At 43.5% G+C, this 27,129-nt stretch overlaps 2 protein-coding genes across 2 annotated transcripts; one reads left to right on the forward strand and one right to left on the reverse strand.

Moving 5' to 3' along the window:
• Positions 1-2,963: 2,963 nt before the first annotated feature.
• LOC306931632 (TBC1 domain family member 12-like) lies at positions 2,964-25,960 on the reverse strand. The gene is made up of 14 exons (XM_079513118.1): positions 25,489-25,960; positions 22,485-24,099; positions 17,877-18,000; positions 12,798-12,925; positions 12,073-12,155; positions 11,651-11,768; positions 11,073-11,179; positions 10,202-10,285; positions 9,994-10,085; positions 8,895-8,966; positions 8,260-8,388; positions 6,312-6,421; positions 5,279-5,537; positions 2,964-4,825 (listed from the first exon to the last, which is right to left on the reverse strand). The coding sequence occupies exons 1-14, from the start codon at positions 25,526-25,528 to the stop codon at positions 4,745-4,747; spliced, it is 3,042 nt and encodes a 1,013-aa protein (XP_079369244.1). The 5' UTR covers positions 25,529-25,960; the 3' UTR covers positions 2,964-4,744.
• LOC306931638 (NADH dehydrogenase [ubiquinone] 1 beta subcomplex subunit 3-like) lies at positions 9,057-9,802 on the forward strand. Its single transcript, XM_079513127.1, has one exon. It carries the CDS (start codon positions 9,316-9,318, stop codon positions 9,592-9,594), a length of 279 nt encoding a protein of 92 aa, XP_079369253.1. The 5' UTR covers positions 9,057-9,315; the 3' UTR covers positions 9,595-9,802.
• Positions 25,961-27,129: the final 1,169 nt, after the last annotated feature.

Here is a 27,129-nt window from a genome sequence, read left to right on the forward strand (position 1 = left end):
TGGGACAGAGGTAGGGGTGAGGTGTGCTGTACTGTACGTTACATTGATTAACGTTTAAAGACCAATGGAGTGTAGGATTGTCACATAAATTATTACATAATTGTCTAATTGTAAATATTTGCAGTAATCGCAATTTTTGTCATAATCGTGACCATGTTTTTTATGCATGGACATTTGTCCATGCATAAAAAAGCAGAAATAGCAGATCTACAAGCTTAAGAGTTTGTAAGCTTGTAGAGCTCGTAGATCAGCTACTTCCACAATTTTGTATAACATTCATAAAAAATGCCAGTGATTTCTTGGTATATTTCAGTTACTTTTCATATCTGCCCTGTGCACGCTTATTACGAAACCTAAAAAGGCAAACGGAATTGTAACTTCTATTCATAATATTCTAAATTCCAACGCCAAATATACAATTTAATCGCAATTATGTGACACAATTGAATCGTCAACTTAAATGTGTAATCGTGACAGCCCTAATGGAGTGGAGTCTACGAGAACAGACAGGTTCAGACTGGTCCAAGGTCAGCAGGTATATTCTGCGTTTGGTGATTCAACTCCCATGTAGAACACATTTAGTAACATTTTGGATGAGAGAAGTGTTAGGGTAAGGGTAACGTTTTCCCATTCTGTAACTACATTAACCACTCAACACAATATAGGTTAGTGACCGAGGTCCCCCAGGGCTCTGTACTAGGTCTGTCACCACTTAGCCTGGCTAATAAGCCAGACCGAATCAGCCGTTGGCAAAAGAAAAATCCGCCGGATTACGGTCTGGAGAGGCTCAATTGTACGCCCATTTCCTACACCAGAGAACTGGTGTGGCCAATCGGGACACGGTATGCAATATGGGCGGGCTTTGGTACAGTGACGTTCAATGCTTGAGACCTTTGACTGACAGTAGCTCTGACCAATTGCGTCAAAGAGAAAATGTTTGAACCCGCCCCCGGGAAACAAGATCCATACACAGCATCTCCAGACTCAAATACCACACGACAGTGTGATTTGAGTCTGGCTTATTAGCCAGGCTAGTCACCACTGGCCTCTCTCTGCAGTCTACACCATCAGCTTGTGCTGTGAGCTTGTAGATCAGCTATTTTTTTGCAGAACTATAGGATTCATGTGGACAATACTGGTTATTATTGTAAACTTGAAAGTTGTGGGTGTCATTTATTTTAAATCCATTGAGTAAAATCATTGTTTTCCTTGTGCCATTATGGATCCTCCAAGGTGGCCATAAATCTGCAATCCCTAGCACAAAAACCTTTCAGATGGGGGTCCGCGGCCAAATACATATCATTTTGGGGTACCTTCACAATCTGTATGGTAGAGCATGTTGTTAATACGTTATAACTACTGTAGAACAATTGCTGGTAGTTTAGTCCATCTCCTTATAACCCCTTCTTTGTTCCCCAACCTGTACGTGTTTTATTTTTATTTTATGATTTGATTTTTGTTGTTTATTTTTCATGTCATGATTATGAATTGAATACCCAGGACCTGAATGGAAACAAGACAGCAAGGACTTTTTTCGGTGATCCCATTGGACGTGTGTTTGACTGTATCCTGTACCGATTACATTTCTGACAATAAAGTATTCAATCAATCAATCCCTCCTAATATTGGGACATTTAGATCCTGTGGTCAAGCTAGGACACCTACTGATTAAAGAGAGGTATTGCATCAAAGACAATCAAAGCAATTTAACCTGTCTGCACAAACAAGCTGTCCCATAAGGCCCAGCAGTAGAACTTTCCACGTGAAAGTCAAGGATTGCAGCGTAAATCTTAATTTATTCTCCATGATACCAGGGTGTCCCATATATCATATTCAAGTGTACAAAGCCGCAGCTAGTATATGATATGATTGTTGTTATCTCCATTCTTTTTTTTCTCTCGTAAATTAACTACGTGATCTACGTAGTTAATTTACGTGATCATACTACAGCGTCACACAAAAGTATCTAAAGTAGCAGGTCCGCAAACTCAAAACACGGTACGAAGAGACGCATTTCGAGCTTGTACATCTGCTACTTTTGAATTCTGAAAGGTTCATTATATGAAGTTTCCACCGACAGAGACCATATTCAAGTGTCCACAGTTGCAGATAGTATATGAAAGTGAATGTCCGACACCAACTCAAGAGAAAAAAAACTCCTTATCTTTAGAGTGTTTATGTTGCGACTGCTGCAATTATACACAAGCTTATGCCGCTTTATAGGCGCATAGATTTTCAATACAGTAAAATCAAAACAAAAACAAATAATCTGTAAAATGTCTGTTACATGATTTTTAATACCGTAATCTGAAAACAATACAATATGTGTTTTTTTATAAATAAAGGCTTCTCTGATTTGGAATTATTAGTATCCATATTATTAATTAGTATCACAAGTATGTTTAAACAGTGCCCCCCCGCCCCCACCACCATTAGTACTTTTATACAAAATGGCCAAACTGACGTCACAGTTGGGTTGCACAGGGTGGAGTTGGAAGGCAGCCATCTTCCCTGACCACACTGTATAATATCATTAATTGCTGTCGGGCAGCAACCTCTTTATCTTCATATTCTAACTTTTTGTGTTTTTCCGTAAAATCAACGCCCTACTTGATCATACTACCGCGTCACACAAAAGCATCGGAAGTAGAAGATCTGCCAGCTTGAAACGTGTGTGAAGCAACATGTTCTGAGCTTGTAGATCTGCTACTTTTGATATCCTATCCAATCCTGAAAAGTAACAGGTTTGGAACTATGAGGTTTCCACCCGACGGAGACAATATTATGTTCATATTATTTAAATGTTGTTCACACATTACCACCATGCATAGTTTCCAACATGAATGCCAACATTATGGTGGAAATTAAAATGTATATTTTCGGGGGTTTTATATAAGAACATGAAATACTAATGTAATCATCATGGATCCTTTTAAAGGCAGAGTGAAAACACAACACATTACTTTCGATTATCCTAAAATCAGTTCAGGTTTTTATTCAAATCATTTCATATTTTTCATTTTCATTTTGATCCTGATTTTGATAATGTTTTTAAAAAATGTTCTTTGAATTTCCAATCCACTCCATGGATTATTTTCTAATTATTTCTGCATAAATTCTACCTTAATTTAATCCCTGGTGGCATATGTGGATTGAGTTAATTTGTTCCCTGGTGGCATATGTGGATTGAGTTAATTTGTTCCCTGGTGGCATATGTGGATTGAGCTCATCATATTTTTGTCTCCGTATGTTTGCAGAATGAGCTGTAAACATATTGGAAGGTATAGCTTGCTTGTTTCGCCATGCCATCGAGTTGTTTGGTAGCAACAGACAACACAATAAATAATTCTAATTTAAATCCACACCCACAGGGCACTGAATTCTATAACCTAAAAGCTGTGTGTAAAATCGTTTTTCTTCTTTACGCTCTTAGAAAAAACATTAGCACCATCATTTGGAATGGGAGTGTAAGTGTGACATTTTAGCCTATGCTCCAGATTGACATCTGCTCAGCAGTAGTGGAGAAACAACTTCAAACTACAACTCACTGCCCGGAGGGAAGCTTCTAGAAATCAGAAGCAATCACATGATTTGGGTAAAAAAAGAAGGGAAAAAAAGGAACAGAAAAACAAAAACAAGCATAATGACTGGAATCAAAATCTGACAAAACCTTCAAACCTGCAACTAATCCCAAGGCTGAATTAACTTGAGCCCTACATGCATCGTCGTGAGATGGATGGCGAAAATAGGTGATCTACGAGTTTACAGCATGCCAGGGTGCGCCGTGAGCTTGCAGATCTGTTATTTTGGAGAATTTCTTTCGAGGTTTGTGCCCAAAGTATAGAGAGAGGACAGGTTCAAAAGTGGTTAATATGTCTGTGTTGGTGTTGTCGTGCTATGCAGGGATCCAATCCAAACCACGTCCATGTCTCATTCGGCATGAAGTCTAAAGCAGCCATCCCACGAACGCTGGTACTGTTCTGTCCAGAACGCTGACGTCCAATCAGTTCGACCAGAATAATGTATTTTCCACCGGAAAAAAGAGAAGTTTGTGTGGTATTAATGTTTAAAGTGGCTATTGGGTTAAATGACCTACTGGATATTAAATAATCCACCCGTCACTATGACCGGTGGGATACAAGGTTAGGTTTGTTGCCTTTGCTACTGAGACGGAGGTGAACAGTTCCAGGACATCTCAAAGCTTCTCCGCCAAGAGAGAAGAACAGGACATCTACTACCAAACAAAGGCAGAAGGACCAGGGTTCTCAAACCTTCTCCTCCAAAGAACAGGGAAAAAAAGGACATCTTCAAACTTCTCCAGCAAGAGAGAAGACCATGACATCTCCAACGTTCTCCACAAAGAAAAGAAGAAACAGGACATCTGAAACATTCTCCATCTAAGGCAGAAGGACAGGGGTTCTCCAAACCTTCTCCACCAGAAGCAGAAGAACCGGGCCCAGCAGTCTTAATACTAGTATTGGGGTTTTGGTGAACTTTATTTCTGGGTAAGCCACTACATGTATCCATCATGGCTCACATGCTAGCATCATGGCTAGCCTTTCAATTGAGATACACAACTTCAAAGCTGATCAATGTTAGCGTCAAGCTTTGTAGCTTTAAGTTCCTCAGCTAGCTGGCCGTTGACGTCCCAAGGTTCACTTCCAACATGTTCCGCAAGCTAGCGTTAGCCGCTAAGAGGCCTGTGGCTAGCGAGCGCTGGGTTATTAGTGTTGGCGAACTAGTGTTAACTTCGCAGCGCTGGGCTGTGGCTGTGGTTGCTTTTGTCCATTTCTTTATTTGCGTCCTTCATCAAGGCAGAAAACACCTGGTGAAGAGACACAACGTTAGTCTCCGCTCCTCGAGAGCAAAAACTGTTCACACTTAAGACTAGGACTGTCAAACGATTAATTAAAAAAAATGTATTAATCATGATCAATCACCATTCGAGCTATGTCCAAAATATGCGCCTTAACCACTCGGCCATCGGCGCCCCCACCCCCAGCGAGTGAGTGAGTGATAACAATGTGACTCACCTGCCCCAAGCGCCGGTTGCCGCCGGTTGACCATGTGCGTGTTGGCCATCACGGCGGTGAACAGCGTGTCTCCCTAACATTTTAGTCTACTTTTCTCAACGAAATTGTCCGAATATCAATTTAGTTATCGATTTAGTTATCATAGCTTAGTTTTTAGTTTGTCAGTGAAAAAAGGCAGTCGACAAACATTTTCCGTCATAGTTTTTAGTCTACGAAATAAACACTGGATAAACAACGTGACTCACCTGCCCCCAGCGCCGGTTGCCGCTGACCATGTGCGTGTTGGCCATAGCGGTGAACAGCGTGTCGGAGGCCAAGTCTTCGGGCAGCCGGCTGAGGAACTGGGCGATGTGGATGAAGTCCATCTGCAGCAGAACCTCCTGGAACAGCCGCAGGATGCCGAGGCCCGTGCGGAACAGGCTCTCCTCGCCGTCGCGGCAGAACACATCCCACACGCGGCACGCCACGTCCAGCGGCAGAGACTTGCTGTACAGCGTGAAGATCCTGCAAGGGGACCACGTATGGACCAATGGATCAGTCAGTCCAACAAATTACACATAGCAGTGGTTCTCAACCAGTGGTCCGCGAGGGGGTTCCAGGTGAATGATGGAGAGTTGTTAACCAAATGGACCCTTATAGATCGTTAACTCTCGAGAGCGTAAAATGAAATGAAAAATGATAATTTTACGCTCTCAAGAGTTACATTATTGTTAAACATCTGCATTACTTAATTTATAAGAAGTCTACACAATTAGAGAATGTAGAAGATATTTTGATCAACGTTTGCCCGTTATCTCTCCTAATGGTACCACATAAATACAGGATAGAATTGTGGACAAAATGTTATCTAACACTAACAAAATATTCTTAGGTTTTGGGTATGAGAGGCTAAATCTCATCAAATGGTGGTCCGTGGCTCAAATGCAGATTAAATAATGGACCTTGCCATGAAAAAGGTTGAAACCCCCTGACATAGGTCTGTCACCATTACACATTTAATTGCGATTGTCACACAAATAATTGCGACTAACGATTTGACTGGAAAGTTGGAAAGTTATGAATAGAAATTGCAATTCTGTTTGCCTTTTAGGTTTCGTAATAAAAAAGTGCACAGGGCACATGTTTCTTCACCTCTTTTCCACACTCTTGCTCTGGAACGTTGACCCCAAGTACTTAAAATCCTTCACCCCACTGTTCCACTTGGGCTACTCAACTTACTCTCATTCACACACATGCATTGTGCCTTTCCAGGGAAAGAACAGACAGGGGACAACTCACCAGTCAATGAGATAAAGGTCAGGGGTCAGACTGTTGGTCTGGAAGTGGTTGAACAGATGAGGAAGATTCTCCTCGAAGAACACCTCGAACGCCGCAAAGTACTTTAACATCTGGAGGACAGAGAGAGAGAGGAACAATATAGTAAAGGACTTCAACATCTGGAGGACAGAGAGAGAGAGAGAAACAATACAGCAAAGTACTTTAACATCTGGTTAACACTCCGAACGCCCAGGACGAAGTTCTTTGTCCTTTCTATTAGTAACGCCCGTCGCCCAGGACGAAGTATTGTCCAAAAGACGAAGTTTATTGATACGAGAACAGATCGCATGGCTGTATAGCCCAGGTGCGCCTCCTGGGCTCTCCTCGGTGAGGCGCAAGAGTGAGACGTCATCGAAAAACTCCCTCCTCTGTTTAGCTGATGAAAAATCTTAAAACGTTCATAACTCGCGATCTAAATCATCCCGTCTTTTTCTGAAAAAATATCCTGTGTTAGACGGCGCTCCGCGGTCCAGTCGCTAGTCTCGATAGATTTATTCTTGTCTCCCGTTGTTGTCGATCGATTTTAAAGTGGTGTGGCTATTGTTAGCTGCTACACAACATCATGAACTTCCGGCCGGTCCGTCCGGAAAAGGCGTCAAATGCTTACATTTTTTAATCAGATTAATCACAGCTTCAAAATGAATTAATCATGATTAATCACCATTCGAACCATGTCCAAAATATGCCATGTTTTCCTGTTTATTGTTGTGGAAATGGAAATATGACAGAAAGCGGATATTTCTAATGCATTTAGTATAGCCTATGATGTGATGTGAGCATTTGTAGGCCTAGTCTACACTTTGAGTTAAATGAACACTGGCTTTTGGCCATGTAGACTGGGGTCCCCCAGGAGGAAGTCACTAATTTTGCTCTGGAGAGGGAAGTCTGGAACACTCTGGTGGAGCTGTTGCCCCTGCGACCCGACTACGGATAAGCGGTTGAAGATGGATGGATGGATGGAGACTGGGGTCCCAGTCCAGAGATGAAAATCATAATGAGGCTACTTTCTATCAATTTAATTTGGGGGTCCTTGAAGAAATCTTTTTTGAAACAGGGCTTGGTTTAGAAAAGCCTATATTTTGCACTAAAGTAATATATTGAAAAACATATAAATGTAGGTTTTAAGGCTAGAATGGCATTGTAGATAAGTGGACTATAGTGAGAGACGAGATTGTCTCTCCATCATTGCGGGACTGCAGGACTAGTCTGGAGGCGTGTGTGTGTGTGTGTGTGTGTGTGTGACTGTGCAGTGTAGCCAAATGGGGCTTTGAGGCAGACAAAGTAACGCAACAGAGTTACAGAATTAAACCATTTGGCAACCCAACTACAATAAACAAGCTCTCTCTGGTGTTGTTCAATCATGACTGTGTCATAGGGACTGTGTGCTACACTGACAGACTTGTTATATGCACTGGACGTTCCTGAGCCGCGCGCACGGGCGCACGTTAGGGGGAACACTGTAACATGCGTTAAATATTTTAACGCAATTAATTAACTAAATTAATTAACGCCGTTAACGCGTTATTTTTGACAGCCTTATTTATTTATATATATATATATATATATATATATATATATATATATATATATATATAAATAGTTAGGCTAGATTTATACTTAGTTGCTTACCAGTGCCCAACATACCCAATCTAAAAGGTCACAATATTTTGTGAGCTTGCTTGCTGCTGTTAGCTCGTAGATCGGTTGTTTTTTGGTGAAAGAATTTGATGTAGATTGAAAAAGAACACACCAAGTACAGTGTAACTCAGGTCCAGAGGGTTTAAGCCACTTAGACCTGTTGTAACCTTACTAACCTATACACTGTTATACTGTTCAATCCAGGAGCTACCTCTGTGTGTGTGCGTGTGCGTGCGTGTGTCTGCGTGCATGCTTGCGTGCGCGCACGTACCAGTTCGTGGTCGACTCTGAAGAAGGCCATTTGACAGGGCTTGTTGAGCAGGTTAGCGAAGGTGATGAAGGCCTCAGCCTCCTCCAGGTTTAGAATCAACACCGCAGCAATGAATGACATGCCTTGCACCTGCACACACGCACACAGAGGCAGGCGCACACACACACACACACACACACACACACACACACACACACACACACACACACACACACACACACACACACACACACACACACACACACACACACACACACACACACACACACACACACACACACACACACACACACACACACACACACACACACACACACACACACACACACACACACACACACAGTTAAGAGGACAATAGCATGTAATTGGGGCAGCACGAGTGGGTGTGTGAATGTAATGCACAATCATTGTAAAGCGCCATAGATAAAGACACTACATAAAAGCACAATATACCATGGGCATGTTTTCCCTTGGAAAAAACACTCAACATTAGAAATAAAATATGTACAGGTCAGTTCTGTTTGAACGTGTGTGATTGTGTGTGTGTGTGTGTGTGTGTGTGTGTGTGTGTGTGTGTGTGTCTGTGTGTGTGTGATTGTGTGTGTGTGTGTGTGTGTGTGTGTGTTCAGACTCACATAGCCAATGTCGGGTCTGTAGCAGGTGTAAGCACCCAGGATACTATGGAGTAAGTCATGGTAGGGACCACCCTGAGAATGAGAGAATGAGAGAAAGAGAGAGAGTCTGTGTGAGAGTCTTATCTATGAGGATATGTGTGTCTGTCAGGAACTAATCTCGCAAAAAGCCACCAGCTGACCATATGGACCCTTACAGGTCTGTAACCCTGGAGTTCCACACCAACAGTCATCGATGACATCACCAATAGGAGATAGCACTCACCTGTCCCCAACCACGATGTACACGCAACTGCAGTGACATCACTCTGACATCACCATTACATCAAACTCTAAACTGATGATATTTCTGGAGAAACCGAAACAAGAACGCAGCACAAACCTTCGCTACAGAGGTGACCATCAACCAATTATCTAGTTAGTCATGGGAGGTGACCACGAACACGGTAAGGGGTCCCTGCCGGACTGGAGGCAGTGGAAGGTGGAGGGGACGCCGCTGGAGTTCACCCAGAAGAGGCTGAAGGCCAGGGGCCTGTCAGACCCGTGGGCACGCAACGAGGCCTGGAGGTACATGGGGGGCTTTTCGCGTGCCGTGACCCTGTCGGACGTGCTGCTCAGAGGGTTCAAGTGGGGCTTCGCTGCCTTCACGGTGGCCCTGGCTGTGGAGTACGCCCTGTTCCCACCAAAGAACAGCGACCACTGATGTCTCACTTCTTGCCCTCAACAAAAGTGACGCAGTTTGAGAAGATAGTGTTAAAGTCCTCGACATCTATTTGCCTAAAGCAGAGGAGCTTATAGCATCATGCCTAAAGACATTATTACCGACCAGACGAGAAAGTGCACTGCAAAACGCTCAATGTTAAACTCCAGCTGCGCAGGGTTTCCTCGTGCTAAATGCATGCCTGCAGTCCCAGCTCTGACCAGTAGGGCCAAGCGCTTCAACATTGGCTAGCTCTTCTGGGGGCTTGGGGATACCCCATTAAGGCATCGTTCAAGTTAGCGTCCATTGCCAGATATGGCGATGCCTGATGTCATGGATATGACATCATGCGGCCGCACGTGCACACACGCACGAGCACACACACACATACAGAGCGTGTACCTTCTGGAATATGAAGAGTGAAGGGAAGGTTCTGGAGATGTCCAGTTTAATCAGGTCCAAGCTGGACTCTCTGTCTGCCAGGGACGCTCCCTCTGAGAACATACACACATGTCACATGTACTTTATTTAAGAAATATAACAATACTAAAAATAATGTACAGTATTATTATAATGTATACAGACAGGCTGACAGTTTTCAGTGTCTCACCACTCTCACTGTCGTTGACAGAACTGGTCTCACTGTAGCTCCTACATTTCTCCCTGGCTCTGGACAGAAATATCTCATACAGCTCTGCACAAACAACACAAAACACACAATACAACTCAACACCAAAATGTATAAGCACTCTCGTGTTTCAAACTGTGCAATAATGAAAATGATGCCTTTTCAAATATTACAGATAATACAACAGATGTTGTTGTTGATGAGGACAGTAGAGAAGTGACCATTTTGGAACTTTGGAAGTGGGTTGTACATTCGACCACAGTTTGGAAGAGGCATTGCTTACCAAGGTGCCAACGTGTCTTGAGCATGCTATTATACAGCTTAGTTACACATTAACTGCTTGTGTTTTGTTTGGAAGCCCAGGTAATGTGCATACATGTGTTGTGAGAGGCCTGCAGATTGCAGGAATGAGAGCTAAGGCATTGGATAAATTCAATGCTTTCTTTATCTGTGATCTGTATCCTGAAACACTGGTTGAGTTTCCCAAGTTTAGCATCTACTATTGTTTCTGTTCAAGAATGTATTGTCTTGTTAAGATTTTAACACAAATAAAGATGTTAAATTTGTGTGTGTTTCTGTTTAACCACTTGAGAACTTTAGCATCCATATTCTGGAGGCACATTTGCTGAAAATAGCCAATCTACTAGCTCACAACGTGTGAGCTTGTAGATCGGCTATTTTTGGTGAAGAGATTTGGAAATTGAAGCCTTATACTTTGTCACACTACAGTCTATGTGTCGTGTTGAGAGCTTGTAGATCTGCTGTAAGTAAAAGTGATTGTGTCTGTGCGTTTTATAAATATTTCAGCAATGAAAAGTATTGACAATGTGTGTGTGTGTGTGTGTCCGTGTACCAGGTGTGATGTTGAGTTCGTTGGCGATGGCCAGACTCCAAACTCTCCCTCGGACGCTGGGAGGAAGACCGTTCCACCAGAGGTCTCTGACACGACGAGACCCCTTCCTACACAAACAAACACTATTTGTTAGATTTGATTATGAGTACCAATCAATTTTCAAAACTTTTCCATAAAATGTCCAAAGTATTCAACCCATGCATATAGCAATGATACAGTGCAATAACCAGGCTCTGTGCTATCAATGCTCTAAGACGGACTTTTTGTCACCGGACGACCTGTATGCATTAGGCCGCACTCACACAGCTCGTGCATCACAGCACTACAGTTTACCATGTTACATATGTCAAGTAATGCTACACGTTTTTGGGACATGTTTGATCTATTCCAAACCCTTTCCAGGCATGGAAGGAGGAGGCAATCTGCTAATTTAGAAATATTCCAGGAATTTCATGACTGTGGTGGAGCTTAACGCTAAAAATGTATTTCACCCACTTCTTTACACATGTAAAACAGGGATGTGACAATACATGGATTCTGGTTCTGAAACATGCACACCCAGAAACACGTGTACGTACACAGAGTCCCAGTGAGGCAGTATTTCGTTGTTCCAGATGTGGATGGCGTGAGCGATGCTCTCCTCCTGGCGGTACCTCTCCTTCATCTGTCGTTTCTTCTTCTGAGCCTCCTTCATCTCTGCGACACACATAGAAAGAGGCGTGGACGAATGACACCACAGATTAGAGCAAAAAATAATAATAATAATCTCAAGACTGAAAGTTATTTTCTTGACCATGTCCCAATATGTGATTTTTGAAACGTTGTGATAGGGGAACCCCCAAACCTCGAATCGGTCTACCCCTGTCCTAGACAGGGATAAAAGTCGATGTAAGAGAAAGAAAATCATGAATTAATAACATGGCGCGCTCATTTTTGGGGTGGTCAAATGGTGTTGTCCCGAAGTTGCCTTGACTGAATGTGTGTGTGCCAAGCCATGTACCTCTTCTCTTGGCTCCAGCCACCATCTCCTCATATTCCTGTTTGTGTCGCTGAGCCTCTTCTTGACACTTAGCAGGCAGATTCCTGCACACACATACACACACACGTACACACACAACCAGTTAATAATGTTTATGCTATGTTGATGAATTGAATACATTAGACCAAAATGTAAAGAAGTCCCAGAACGATTTTGTGTTATTATTTTAGCCTTAACAGATGTATCACGTGCTGTTTACATTTCTGACTAATAAGAGTATTCAATCAATCAATCAAGTTAAAATAAATATGTTGGAAGTTTCAGGTATTAATCACTGATCTGACATATTTTGTTCTAAATTACATTAAATGTTCACATAATGCCAAAAATAAACAGTATTTTATTATAGAATCAATCTAACATTCAAACAGTGCAGTTCTCCTACTTGGTAAAATAAAAAAACAACAAAATACAAAGCTAAGTGTCTAATATTTTATCTTTACGATCATGACATTTCAGTGACATTTTTAAAAACCTTGTCCTATGACATGACATCGAATGCAGAGCTGTGTCACGACCATGAATGTTTAGCTGACGACTGTCATACAAATAATTGCGACTAATTGTGATTATGTAATAACTGTGACAGGCCTAATATAAGTTGTAATGTAATAATAATAGTATAATAATGTAATGACAATAGTAGAATTATGTAATAATTAACAGTATAAGTGTCAGAGACTCACGGTGGCCTGTCTTCCAGGATCAGAGCTGTGGTGGAGAGGGGCTCAAACTCCAAGTTCCTCCTCTTCCCCGCAGCCACAGGGGGGCGCTGTGAGCACGGCAGCTCAGTAGAGCTCTTCAGTTGGTCCTCCTACACAGAACAACACAGGAAGTAATGTTAGATTCAGCTGGTCCTCCTACACAGACATATATAAAGGGTACATGACCATAGACATATAAACGGTAGACGCCTCTTCTGGCTCTGGGGCGTGTGTTCTCGAGAGGGGGCAAAGCCTTCCCGAGATTCCTTGCGAGCTTGCGAAGCATAGCGGAAGCATGAGCGGAAGCCTGCCAAGCTTCCGGGTGCGTCACGTGCGGACGTTTGGGTCTGACAAGTCCCGGAATAGATGCACTGTGGCAGTGTGGCGTAGCGTGCCTCCCACACTTCCGCCGCACTTCTGCCCCAGAGTGTAAATTGTTCCGCCCTCCCTTCGACACATGGCTCCAACAAACTGCAGCGGCCAATGATGCATCTATTTTTTTAATATCCATGTACATGACTTGTCTGTACTGCTGGGTAATGGAGAGCAACGTCGCCACATGGCGGCCATCTTGACTATGGTGCATGTACTTTTAAAATAACCATAACTTTAACCGATTTTGGTTTGGTTTCTTATAAATGTCAGAGATGTTATGACTTTCGTTATTGGACTTTCATGTAAAAAACAAAACATCAAGCTGATAAGCATCCTGAATCATAGCCACATTGCTAACATTTGCAAAAGCGTAAATCAGTGAAGATTTCAGCAAGTGTTTTTTTTTTCACCAGCTACCATAGAACGTACCAGAAAGGTTGACTGTTGCAAGATGGCCGCCGGTGAACTGCGCTGTAGACGCTGCTTTGCGGCCATCCAGTCTTTCTTTTATTTTTATATATATATATATATATGCTACTACACATCAACACAGGAACTAGTGTTACATTCAGCTGGTCCTACACAGAACCACTCAGCTATGGCCGCCCCTTTAACTACTAGCTTTAACTACCAGCTCTGAGAGTGTGATTAAAAACGGTTCTGGAAAATGGTTCCAAAAGTGATGGAAGTGATTCCTGGTTCCTCAATGTTGGATCCGGTTCCCGGATCCCAACCCTACCCATGATTCACCACTGGGTGCTAAATGGTACACAACACGTCTCTCCTGCTGCTAGATCTTGCGAGAGTGCGTTGCTGGGACAGAGGAAAGGTTTTTCTCATTTGTCTCCATGAAAAACAAAATTTTAGTGCATGAATGTCTGAATGTGTGTGTGTGTGTGTGTGTGTGTGTGTGTGTGTGTGTGTGTGTGTGTGTGTGTGTGTGTGTGTGTGTGTGTGTGTGTGTGTGTGTGTGTGCGTGCAACCACAGACGCTGTCTAAGGCTTAGACAGCGCAAAAAATGCACACTTGTGAACTTTTGGTTGCTTAGACTCTAAGCAACCAAAAGTTCACAAGTGTGCATTTTTTTGTGCATGTGTATGCACTTGGATATTCCCTATTTAAGCCACAGTGTGTGTGTGTGTGTGTGCGCATTTGGCAGAAGATATCATATGAACAGCCGTTTAATCCTTTAATGCGGTTCAGTAAATAACCACCAGGGGGCCCCCAAAGGAAACAACTTTCCACTGGTCGAGTAAGACTGCAGTAGTTTTGTCAAATATTTTACACTGTGGTAACAAATCAAACACATTCCAGACTCTGCATAGTTCAAATATGGCTATAGTAACACACCTGGAGGGACCTCTTAATCCTTGGCGTTTTAGGGGTCTTAGACTTAGCTGAAATAGAGATGAAGCAGAGAACCCCCACCCCACCCAAACACACTCTCACACTACATATTGTATACAATTGTGTTGCAGATTAAACTTTTTCATAGCTTAGATAGATTCATAGACTTGTTTGACAGCAACTATCATCAGTGTATGTTGGATTCATGTTAATGTGTATTTTCAGACGTTTAACCACTTTGAACCCTCAAAAATTTCACTCTTTACTTGGTCTGCTCTTTTTTCCCCTCTACGCCTTGTTATTTTATATTTTTAAATGTTAACACTTCTGGTGTGGTCTGTGGCACTTCTGGTGTGGTCTGCGACCAAATACATATCAATGTGGGGGTAAAAGAAAACTTTTTAGAAGCTCTGTTAAGGCTGTTATAAAGGGTTGTATAACTGTAAAGAACAGATACTGAAGCTGTAATCTCTTCTCTCTTACATTCCTCCTTTCCTATGGCCTCACCTCTTCTCGCTCCTGTGTGACGTGTCCTAACATCTGTGTCTGGCTGACTTTCACCTCATGACTCATCAGGCTGGAGTGTGTGTGTGTGTGTGTGTGTGTGCGCGCGCATTACTGAGGACCATGTGGAAATTGAGAAATCGACATTGCGAGGACCATTTTCCTACAAGACAACTTTTTTATCACTGAAAGGATTATTTCAGAGATACGTTTACTAGGAGAAAAAAAAGATCCAGGTTGGATATTAAGAATTATATACCCGATTTGTACTTACTTGTGTCATACACAAAATAGACGATCTACAAGCCTGTGGGCTTGTAGAGCTGATGTTTTCCTGGCTTTAGGCTAATGGCATTCATAAAATTGCAATACTAAAATGTTGATGTCCTCACAAGTATAGTAATACAAATGTGCACACGTGTGTTTGTCTTGAACACACACACACACACACACACACACACACACACACACACACACACACACACACACACACACACACACACACACACACACACACACACACACACACACACACACACACACACAGAGTTCTGAATAGTCAAAGTACATTTCCAAGAGTCTTCCAAGGTGCTAAATCAGAGTCTTTCTAATCACGTTCCAACAGCCGAGCACAGCACTTTTCATGGCAACCTGCTCATTTTGACCTAGCCTTGACGACCATGCAGTCTTGTCCAAAGGATACAATGTAATTTAGATTGCATGTGATGTAGACGCCAGGAACATTATACAAATAGAATACTGTAGATCAGGGGTCCCTAACCTTTCTAGGGGGGGGGGGGGTAAGTAGCCTACCCGCTGCTATATTATTATATGACAATATAATGTTATATCATTGACCTAAAAGGCAGATAGTACAGGGCTTAAAGCAAAAAAATCCCAAGACTGAAAATGTTTTTTTGCAAATCTGCACTGATCTCATTAAATGACCCCTATGAAATTCTCAGGAATGAAGGACTGAGAACTTTAAGCCCTGCGGATAGTATGATAATAAAACAAAAGGTTATTGCTTTCTTTTTCAGAAATGACTTTGGACATGTGGAAAACATCTTCTGATATTTGAATGTTTTGAAATGAAATATAATCCCATACTGTGTTTTTTTTCATTAGCCAAGCGTGACAAAATAGGCTACAGCTTGTTGTTGTTAAGCTGCTGCTGCTGCTCTGAAGTTCTGAACACGCGTGAACGGTAAAGATACCAAGGTAAGCAACAGATCTACGTCCCGGACCCATACCCTGGAGGGATGCAACCTTCTGATTGGTTCACAAACACACAACTTTCCGTTTCAGAGTGAAACTTCAAAATGAAATGCACATATTTTTAATTTCACTAGGTCTTTAAATACTGTATCTTACTATTCTTACCCAGCAGTCAAAACACATAAAACTTCTATATCTATAATATGGAACAACAAAGACAGACATTGAAGTTGTGTAAATGGCACAAGCATTCAATTCAATATGTTTACTTTGACCTGATTATAGATCACTAAATCCGTGATTCCACAACAACAAATGATGCATTTTGATTACATTTCAGTTGATCAAATAATAGATTTATGAATAGACCCGTAATTATATGACCATAAGCTAACATCATCATGAGACCAGAAGAGACATTCTTCAGACGAGCTGCAATGATCCATGCTTCAGGTCATATGATCATCAGCTACACGATTCACAGTGGTTGGGTTGTACTGTAGACAGAGCAGGGGTCCTCAACGTTTTTCAGCCCAAGGACCCCTTAGCTGAGAGAGACCTGAAGCAGGTTCCTTCACTACATAATGCATACAATTGTGTTGCAGATTAAACTTTTTTCATAGATTTCATATTCATTGGATTGTTAATTCATGTTAATGGTATTTTCAGAGACTTAAACCACTTAAACTGTCAATACTTAGTAAACTTGACCTTTCACTATTTTTTCCCTCTACACTAAACCTCTTTTTTTTTGTGGCTTTCGCCTTTATTTTATATTTTTTTTATGGAGGGACAGACAGTATTTTAACCACTTTAACCCTATTATATACTTCGGCTATTAAATAGCAGATCTAAAAGCACGTAGATCTGCAAACACACTCTAAAAGGTTAATTGTTTTTTACCACCTTAAGAAAAAAGCTGCTCTACAAGCTCACATCGCATTGTTCGTGACTGGTTTGTTAGCCAACTGGTCAGATGGGTTTTGGTAGCTTGTCTGTCTCATTCACTACAAACAGTAAATGGTGCATTTATATAGCGCCTTTATCCAATGATTGTGCATTACATACGTCACCCATTCACACACATTCATACACCAATGGCGGAGGAAACCATGCGAGCCACCAACCTGCTCATCGAGAGCAATTAGGGGACACTTCCGACACCAAATCTGGTGGAGACTTGGCTGGAACTGCCTGGGAAAAGCGTCCACTCTACCCCTGAGCCACTGCCGCCACATCACAGGTCCGAGCTGGACGGTATTGAATGAGTAAATCTTGTGTAATGAGTGAATGGATTTCTGTGTGTTTGTGTGTATACAGGGGGGAGGGGGGTGGACACCAGCTGGGGCTGCAGCTGTAGAAAGCAAAAAGGGTCTGCCTAGCAACCACACACACAGTATGTATTTTTCATAAATGAATGCACTACTTATACATACTACAGCGCCACATAAAAGCATCAATGAGAGACGATCCACAAGCTCTACACGACGCGTTCAGAGCTTGTAGATCTGCTAAGTTTGCAGTTTGTGTGTTTGTATTACTATACCAAAGTACACACACACATATATATATATATATATAAAATACAAACCTGTGTGTGACTGTGTGTGTGCGTACCTGTTGTTGTGGTGAGGTGGGACTGGGAGGGTCCTCCTTCGCCGTCTTCCCAAACAGCCGCCACCCTGTTGCGTTCTGGCATGGAGGCACCTTGGGCTCTTTGGCTTTCCTAGTGAACAGACTCCTGGAGAACACAGGAGAGAGAGAGACAGAGGTACAGTGAAACCAGTACAACTGATATAATAAGCTGTGTACTGTGTCCTTATATTGTGATATGGATCTCCTTTGGCCTTGGGTCTGAAACAAAGATTGAATTGAATTGATAAACCAGTCGAACCGGGGCAATGTGAGCTGACTGGAGATCAGGGATGCACAAAAACACCTTTCAGCAATGTGACCCAGAAATAGTGAGCCAAGCTCGTTGTCGCCACCCAAACCCAATGTAGTGTTTGTTCTCTAGTAATCTCTCAAGAAGACAGGTGTCATGACCACTGCCCTAAAGATGTAGTGTTCCTGTTAGTAGCAATAAACACAGAAGCGCCCAGTCGGGAGGAATGGACTAAGAAAGGGGGAGGAGCCAAACCAAGTTCCCTACATTACAGTACACCATGTCTCTTCACAAAAATAAGGGCCAAGTAGCACCAAGTATTCAAAAAGTGCAGAAAATGTACACATTGACCCACACACCGTCTGCACTCGCAGTCGGTACACTTTTATTTACACTTTTATTATTTAAGATTCAGTTTTGGTCATAGACTTCTACTGGCACCAGATGCCAGTCATTGAGCACATTTTGTGCATTTGAATACGTCGTTGACCCCTGCCTAGTACCCACCCGTCTCTGAGCCAATCAGGTGTGCATAAGACTTTGTTTCCTATAAACAAAGTAACATTTTTATTTTCAGTCCTAATGGAAACCAGTTTTCCTCATGACATACTGTGTCTTTGGGGGAAAGACTTACAAATGTACGTACCGTTAATATGACCGTTAAAGGTGCTATAAAGTAACAAATTCCGGGGTGCCGTGGATGAAAATGTTATTTACAGGGGTGACCTGAGACAAAAAATGTTGATAATCACTGCTCTAAGTACTGCTTGGGCACCACTGACAGAATAAACGACATCAGCGAGAAATAGATAATGAGGGAGAGAGGAAATGTGCGTGTGTGTCCATGCGTGCTGGAATGTGGAGCTCTCAAACTCCACATAATATTAACAGTATTTTAATCAAGGACATGAACAATTCAAATATGGGCAATAAACAGAATATGGATCCATGATGTTGTTGAACTGTCTTATTAATGGACAATATGGAAGGCAGGCATGTTTAATAATGACACATTTCAACAACAACTTCAAGTCTTGGAGGAGTCTGCCAAACCGTTTGCGTGTCTCTCTTTCAGACTGTATGTCTGTCTGTCTGTTGAGACAGCAGAGTGTGACATTGTGTCCAGCTGTTGAGGTCTGAAACCACCAAAAACATGAAATGAAACCCAGATGAGGATTTAAACCCTCAACTCTTCCTGTATTCAGACTCAGTGAATCGTTGGGGTTGTTTCCTGTCCCAGTCAGATGGAGAAATGGAAGAAGAGTGACTTTGTTTGTTCTCTCTCTCTCACATGCGCGCACGCGCACACACAGTCAATTAGTCAGGCAGGTCATTTAGCCTGTCAGTCACACAACAAAAGGCTGTAGTTACGTGCGAAATGGAAGGCTGCGGGTGATCTGTAAATAGACACAGTGGAAGCTGCATGTGGACTACTGTCAGTGGTGGAAAGTAATGTGAACTACTGCCCAGTCCCAGTGATGGAACAAGTACACATATTTTTCGGTAGTTCGGTATTCAATATTAATTTGAGTAAACCACAAAAGTGTACAAAATGTAAAAAGTATATGAAAAAATCAAATATATAAAAAATCATTAAAAAAAAAAAAAAGGTTGTAGATCGGCTATTTTCAAAATGCTGAAGTATAAGTATATAGTTATATATATAGGTCTGAAGTGGTTTTGTAATAAAGAGAGAGAGAGAGAGAGAGAGAGAGAGAGAGAGAGAGAGAGAGAGAGAAGAATAGAGGCCGAGAGGAGTCTGGTATGGGAACTGTCTGACCTCAACCACAAAACACTGCAGTGTTGTGCAGACAGCTCAGGGGTCCAAATGGACCCTTACAGGCCTGGAACTCCGAGAGTTACAGGCCCTGTTTAGATGGCAACGTTCTCTAGAGAAAACGGCAAAATAGAATATCAGCTGTGCCTTCCGTTTAGACGGCAACGGCGTATTAGGTTTGAAGACGTTAACACCATCGGGGCCCAGGCCGGAGATCACCGTCAAGTTCAAGGTCATGGTCAAGTGCCCCAGACGGAGATTGATAAACGGGACGGAGATTAATGATATCAAAACCGATCGCATCGCTCCACAGCCTAGGAGCACTTGTTGCCCAATCCTCGGTGTTGCACAACAGTGACACGTCATCGAAAATGTTCCCTGCCTGTTTAGCGGACGAAAACGAAAATCTTAAAACGTTCATAACTCGCGATCTAAATCATCTCGTGAAAAAAGATCCTGTGTTAGACGGCGCTCCGCGGTCCAGTCGCTAGTCGCGATAGATTTATTCTTACCTCCTGTTGTTGTCGATCGACTCTAGAGTGGTGTGGCTATTGTTAGCTGCTACACAGACATTCACAACAACTTCCGGTGCGCCGGTAAAAGTGGTCCTGGCGCTATAAATGATGGGCACATTTTATTAATGGATTAAATAGGTCCGGGCCCTCAAGGTGTTAACAGTGAAACAAGTTAAAGTGAAAACCCCTTCCAGATTGGAAATCCTTGAAAACGCTTCGCCTCGCGTTTCCATGTAAACGGGGTAACACGGGGGAATCCGCAAAACGTGTGAGGTCATGGTTCATGGCTTATTACATCGGTGCTGCAAACGTGGCCACAGACAACCAACTAACGCCAGTGGGTCGATTTGGTTCCACTCTGTCACTGGGTTGCTTGCCATTAAAAATGTTTGAGAACCACTGATCCAGGACCAGGACATAATGCAACAGATGTGGCAGTAGAAAGGCCACAGAATTGTAAAAGAAAATCCTAGCCACCCCCACTACAACCAAGGACTGTTTCAGATGCTACCACATGACAAGCACTTCCAGTCATCCACAAGACCAATGGCAGTACAGGCTGCTTGCCGCTGGTGATCAGGTTTATGAGAGATTTACACTATATACAGTAGGCCTGTTGCACGTATTCCTAAACACACGCACGCACGCACGCACGCACGCACGCACACACTTCCAGTCGTCCACAAGAGTAGACCAATGTCAGTGCAGGCTACTTGCACCTGGTGATCAGGTTTATGAGAGATTTACACTAAATAGGCCTGTTGCAAGTCTTCCTAATCACACGCACGGCACGCATGCACGTTCATCCTGTATCCTCCTGTATGGGTTCTCTCTCCCCTAATTGGATTCAATTTGTATCCTGACCTGAAAATGCAATTTCTGTTTACTAAAGAGCCAGAGAGACAGGGAGACCCCTGTAACTGGGGGGAGGGAAAAAACACTCTATAGCAATGATTACCGGAATCATTCAAGGTGAGAGTGTGAGCATGTAGATCAGTAGCCCCATATGTGCCCTCAGTCCCGGCTTACGCTCATCCTGTAGCTCCGAGATGAGGTCACACACAGTTTATCATTCCACTTTCAGAACTGAAACCAAGGAATTTTACTTGTGTACTCTAATATCGTCATTGTCGGGCGGAAACACCGACAATGCACTTTGTGTATTTTCCGCAAATTAATGCCCTACTACATACTACAGCGTCCCACAAAAACATCAAACGTAGCAGATCTGCAAGCTCGAAAGGCACCACGTTTTGACTTGAGCTTGTAGATCTGCTTCTATTTTTGAATCCTGAAAAGTAACAGTTTCGGACATGAGGTTTCCACCAGAAAGAGACAATATGAGAGACAGAGAGAGAGAGAGGGGGGGGGGGGGGGGGGGGGGGGAGGAGGGAAGGAGGGAGGGAGGGAGGGAGGGAGAGAGAGAGGCACTGTCTGATCAGTTACAATGGAACTGGGGCATGATTAAATAGAGGATATGATCTGGTTTCTCTCTCTACATCTGTCCTCTCTCGTTCTACAATAAAAGCATACATGTGTCATCTCAAATTACATCAGCCACTTTCCTCCCTCTTTCTCATCCTCTCAGTTTAAGAGAAACCATTAAGACTAAAGAGTGTTTACATCTTCTCTACAGGTCTCGCTGCATCATACAGGTGTCTGTCTGGCTCACTGCATTGTACAGCCACTGTATCCATCTCACTGCATCACACTGTGTCTCACTGCATTGTACAGGTGTGTGTGTGTGTGTGTGTGTGTGTGTGTGTGTGTGTGTGTGTGTGTGTGTGTGTGTGTGTGTGTGTGTGTGTGTGTGTGTGTGTGCCAGGATTAAAAATTAAAATGTGTGTGTATGTTATGCCCTGTATATTCCCCGGGGGCGGCGGGGACACATGTATTCTGATATTGATTGAGGCTGACAGACAGGGTAGCCATGGTAACCCACAAAACCACGAGTGTGTGTTTTTGAGAGACTGTGTGTGTGTGTGTGTGTGTGTGTGTGTGTGTGTGTGTGTGTGTGTGTGTGTGTGTGTGTTGTATGTTTGTCTAACCTGGTGAAGAAGTCGGCGATCCCGAACCTCTTTGGTATCAGCTTGTGTTCCAAGGCGTCGCTCTGTTCCGAGAGGTTGTCCGGAGCGCTCTGCCGCCGGCCACCTGGCTCGAACGCTTCCTCTTCTCCAAAATAGAAGCCCCCTGCCCCCCCCCCCTCTTCGGGGGACAACGGGGTAGCATCGCAGCTCAGCGACACCGTGACACTGGGGAGGTTAGTCCTCAAACTCTGAGGTCTGGTGGGCAAACTGAAGTCTGCGTAGCCTTCTTCAGAGTCTTCCTCCTCATCCCCTTCCTCCTCCCTGGGGATGGGCTCTGTGCCGTGGCTGTCGCTGGTGAGGTTGGAGAGGGTCAACGGACAGGACGAGGGGGGTTTGGCACTTAAATCATCCTGGGTGGGAGGAGGGCCCTCCTTAGGAGAAGGGTCCAATGCCTCTTCCTCCACCAGGGAGGAAGGAGGGAACGAGAGTTGAGTCGGTTGAGCGGTCTCCTCATCGGCAGAGTTCGACCCTCCGCCGTGGTCGTCTTTGTCGCTGCTGCTGCCACCTTGGCTTTTCACACACAACCCGGCTGCTAAACCCACCACAGTCCCGGCGGCTGCGCTTTCTTCCGGTGATTCCCCGTCAGGTCGACGGTTCGAATCTCGCTGCACGACACAGACCACGTCGAAGGGTACGTTTGTTTTGTTCTGGGAGAAATACTCTTCAGAGTCAGAGTCGGAGGACGAGAGATGGTCAAGTGTGGCGTCCGCTGCATCAGGAAGGTGCAACCCGCCATTCGCTAGTTTTATTAATTCCTTACCATCTGCGTCACACAAACAACCAACAACCGCCGCGGGTTCAGATTCAGTCTGGGGCTCCGGTAATAAAGCGCCCCTGTGTTGTTCACAGGGGGACGTGTCCCCGCCCGGCCCAACACTGCATCTGAGGTCATCAACGTCGCCGTTGGGCAGCATTAAGTCCGACACCCCCGGAAACAATTCCACCAAACTGCCGGCGCAGTTCCTCTCTGAGTGTTTGCCCTGCTCACAGGGCAGCTGTGCGTCAGCGTGGGTGAGGAGGGAGGTCAGCGACTCAGTGCCAACAAAGTCTGCACCTGGAGTGTCCCCGTCCCCTCCATTGTTCCCATCCTCCTCAGCCCATACGCTATGGTCCATTCCTGCCTCCTCAGCTGTGCCCGCTACTCCATCTTCTCCCTTTCCTCCTTCCAGAGATTCCACAATCCTCCTCCTCCTTTCCTCCTCCGGTGACTCAGCGAATCCGTTGAGGAGGACGTCTACGTCTGAGATCACCCGGCTGTCTGGCACTAGTCGCTCCTCCTGGAGGAGGCATTTCCTCCCATCCTCCTCCTCCTCCGCTGAAACCAAATCCAACACGATGGCGTCGTTTCCGTCCGGACTGCTGCGGCCCCTGTCTCTGTTTACATTCCTGCCGTTGCTGGTCACGTAAATGTGACCTTGTTTCCCTGCTTCTCTTTCTTCTTCACCTTCCACCGACTCCTCTTGACCCGGGTAATCCTCCTCCTCACTCCCCTGGCCTGCATCTGCCCGAACCCCACAGTCACCCTCCTCCTCCTCCTCAGTAACAGCCGGGTATGTGTTGTGGAGGACACTGTGGTCTTTAAGGGAAACAAACACACATCTTATTAATGTATTATTATTATTATTACAACTTTAAAATGTAGGCCTTTAGCAGACGTTCTTAATCCAGTGAGTTTTACAGTAAGCAAGGAAAACACGAGGTAATAGAAATGGTGATCTAGGTCCTAGATCCTAGATTCTAGGATAGTGGTTCTCAAACATCTTTGACTCAGGTCACCACTGTAAACAACTTTATCATCCACGGCACCCCTGAAATGTTTTGATACATTATAGCTCCTTGCTGCTTTTGTCATATTACCGGTACGTACATATTAATTATTTTCCCCAAAACTAGAGAGAATATTTTTGTTTCCATTAGGACAGACTGAAAATAACTTGTATACTTGCCTTTTAAACACATAAACCCCAGCAGCATTCCTATTTGGGGGGAACATTCACCAAAAATAGCTATTTATGGTGAAGAGACTTGGGTGTACTGTAAACTGTAGGCTGAAAAAGAACGCACCAACCAAGTACAGTTTAACTTGATCGGTTTTACCAAGAATAGACTAAGGGCCTAAGTGGTTAAACTGAAGTGACATTGATAAATTCCAAATATTATCAAAGTATTCTGAGGCACCCCAGGCCCTGGACTTGCGTCAAGGCACCCACTTTTAGAAGCCCTGGTCTAGGATCATAGGTAAACAAATAACCCAAAAAAAGAGAGAAAAATAATTATAATCTTCTGTACATTGAGACTATACACACCATGCTAGGTCTACAATAACCTGGCATTTGTCTACATCAGTGGTTCTCAACCAGTGGTCGGTGTACAACCAGTGGTCCTTGACAGGGTTTCAGGAGATCCTTATAGATCTTTAACTCCTGAGACTGAGAGCGTAAAATGAAACCAAATGGATCATTATTTTACACTCTCTCTAGTGAAACATCTGCATCACTTAATTTACAAGAAGCCCACACAATTAGATCATGTAGAAGAATTGTTATTTTGAACGTTTGCCTGTTATCTCTCCTATTGGACCCTGTTGTAAACAAGTGTAATGCTTAATTGGGTCGTCCACTCACAGTTAACAGCCTTTGTATTGAGTTTGTGCTCGAAATGTACTGTAATTCTGCAAACTGTTAATAAATATTTCAATCAATCAATCAATCAATCAAATTGGCACTATACATCAATTACAGCATGGAATTGTGGACAAAATATTAACCAACAATAACAGAATATTCCAAGTCTTGGGACTGAGAGGCTATAAAATCGGTGCTCGTGGCTAAAAGCAATGCCAAATAAAATAACGGACCTTGATATGAAAAAGGTTGAAAACCACTGATGCCAGGTCATTGGCATCGGTCTACATAACATGCTATCTATGCTATCTAATTTAACTTATTGAGGATCAACCCGTCACCTTCTCCTTCTTCCCGGTTCTCCTCTCCTGTCTCCATCATCCTCAGCCCCGGACCCCGGCGTCACCGCCTGTCACCGCCTCGACCTCCCGGTGCTGCGCGCTGCTCCGTCGGCCTAGCTCTGCGGCAGCAGCCGGCCCCACTCCCCGTACTGGTGTCTTCGTCCCCGGCGGTGGAAGAACAGGAGGAGGCTAACATGTTAGCCTGCTGTAGGCTAATAATAAGTCTTCCACATTATTGACGTTATACGTTCAACGCGCCGGGGGGAGGGGGCGATGTTTATTATAGCATATTAAAGCGTTCCGTTTCTTTCTTAGTGTGTCATAATGTGTCGAAATCCTTTTTAGAACGCGTCTTTTTGAAGGTTTTTGTCTTCTGTTAAATCCCTCCGGTGTTTGTGTCTGCAGCGCGAGCGCTCCGGCAGCGGCTGGTCGCCATCTTGGAAATAACCCCACATTCAGTGTTGCCAGGTGTTGTGAGAGAAACAAGCAACCAGGTCTATGGAAACAAGCCCCCTCAAGATGTATTAAGTACATTTACTGTACAATTTTTAGGTAGCCTACTTGTACTTTACTGATTTCCAGTTTTGTATAGGCTATACTTTTACCCCACTACACCCCACCCAGAGTCAAATGTTGTACTTTTAGGCCTGTTAGAAGATATTACCGGTAGTTATTTTGTAGATTATTTTTTCAAAATATGTTAACCTTTGAAATGGGAGTGTATGGACATTATTGGGTTACTTGTTCAGATTAATTGAATATGAAGGACTCCAAACAAGTAAGCCATTTTCCTGCAAACAGTAAATATTGAAGTCTGGACTTTTACTTCTAACAGATTATTTCTACATTGCAGTATTATTTTATTTAAGTAGGCCTAAACACAACAACAATAATAATACTTTTACCACCACTGTGCCTCTGTCTGATCTGTGTACCTCTGAACTGGTCTCACCAGCGGGCGGCTGTGGCTCAGGGGAAGGTTCCCAGCTCAAACCCGGGCTCCCCCAGTCGAAGTGTCCTTGAGCAAGACTTTGAACCCCTAATTGCTCCCCATGTGCTGGTTGGTGCCTTGCATGGTTTCCTCTGCCATTGGTGTATGAGTGAATGGGTGAATGTAATGCACAATCTATGTAAAGCACTATATAAAATATAAATGCACCATTTACCAACACATTTCTTGGGCGCACTGCCAGTAGGCCACAGAAGTAGCCCACAATTTTGTTCCATTTTATACCGTTTGGATACAATACTACTGCAAATAATAATACAATAATAACACATACAAATATGTATGTAGGGCAACACATTGCATACATGTGTGAAAGCAGATGTGTAGACCTACATCAAGCTATGCATAATATGCAGATCTGAATATGTTATTAGCATCATGTAGAACTCAGGACAAAGACTTGCACTTACCTATAGGCCGTGCTGCGAGGTCCCTTTTCGTTCGGTTTCGTTCCCGCGTCTTTGGCACTACGATTTCAATGCATATTTCCATAGACAATACCCTTCTGGACTCTGGGTTAAAAGTTCTCTGCATAATATCCTGCAGTATTTTGTCACAAGCCAGAAATGTATATACAAGTGTATAACCAAAAAACGAAAATTTTGTGCTGCTGTTTTTACTTGTAAAATGTG

The sequence above is a fragment of the Electrona antarctica genome (genome assembly GCF_951216825.1).
Source record: "Electrona antarctica genome assembly, chromosome: 10".
NCBI classification, from domain to species: Eukaryota; Metazoa; Chordata; class Actinopteri; order Myctophiformes; family Myctophidae; genus Electrona; species Electrona antarctica.

Excerpts from the sequence above, each read along its gene's own strand:
- LOC306931632 (XM_079513118.1), bottom strand. The coding sequence starts at position 25,528 with ATGATGGAGACAGGAGAGGAGAACCGGGAAGAAGGAGAAG. Across the intron at positions 10,286-11,072 it reads CGAACTCAACATCACACCTG|AGCTGTATGAGATATTTCTG; the intron begins GTACACGGACAC and ends TTGTTTGTGCAG. Across the intron at positions 4,826-5,278 it reads GCAACCGGCGCTGGGGGCAG|GTGTTTTCTGCCTTGATGAA; the intron begins GTGAGTCACGTT and ends TCTCTTCACCAG.
- LOC306931638 (XM_079513127.1), top strand. The coding sequence starts at position 9,316 with ATGGGAGGTGACCACGAACACGGTAAGGGGTCCCTGCCGGACTGGAGG.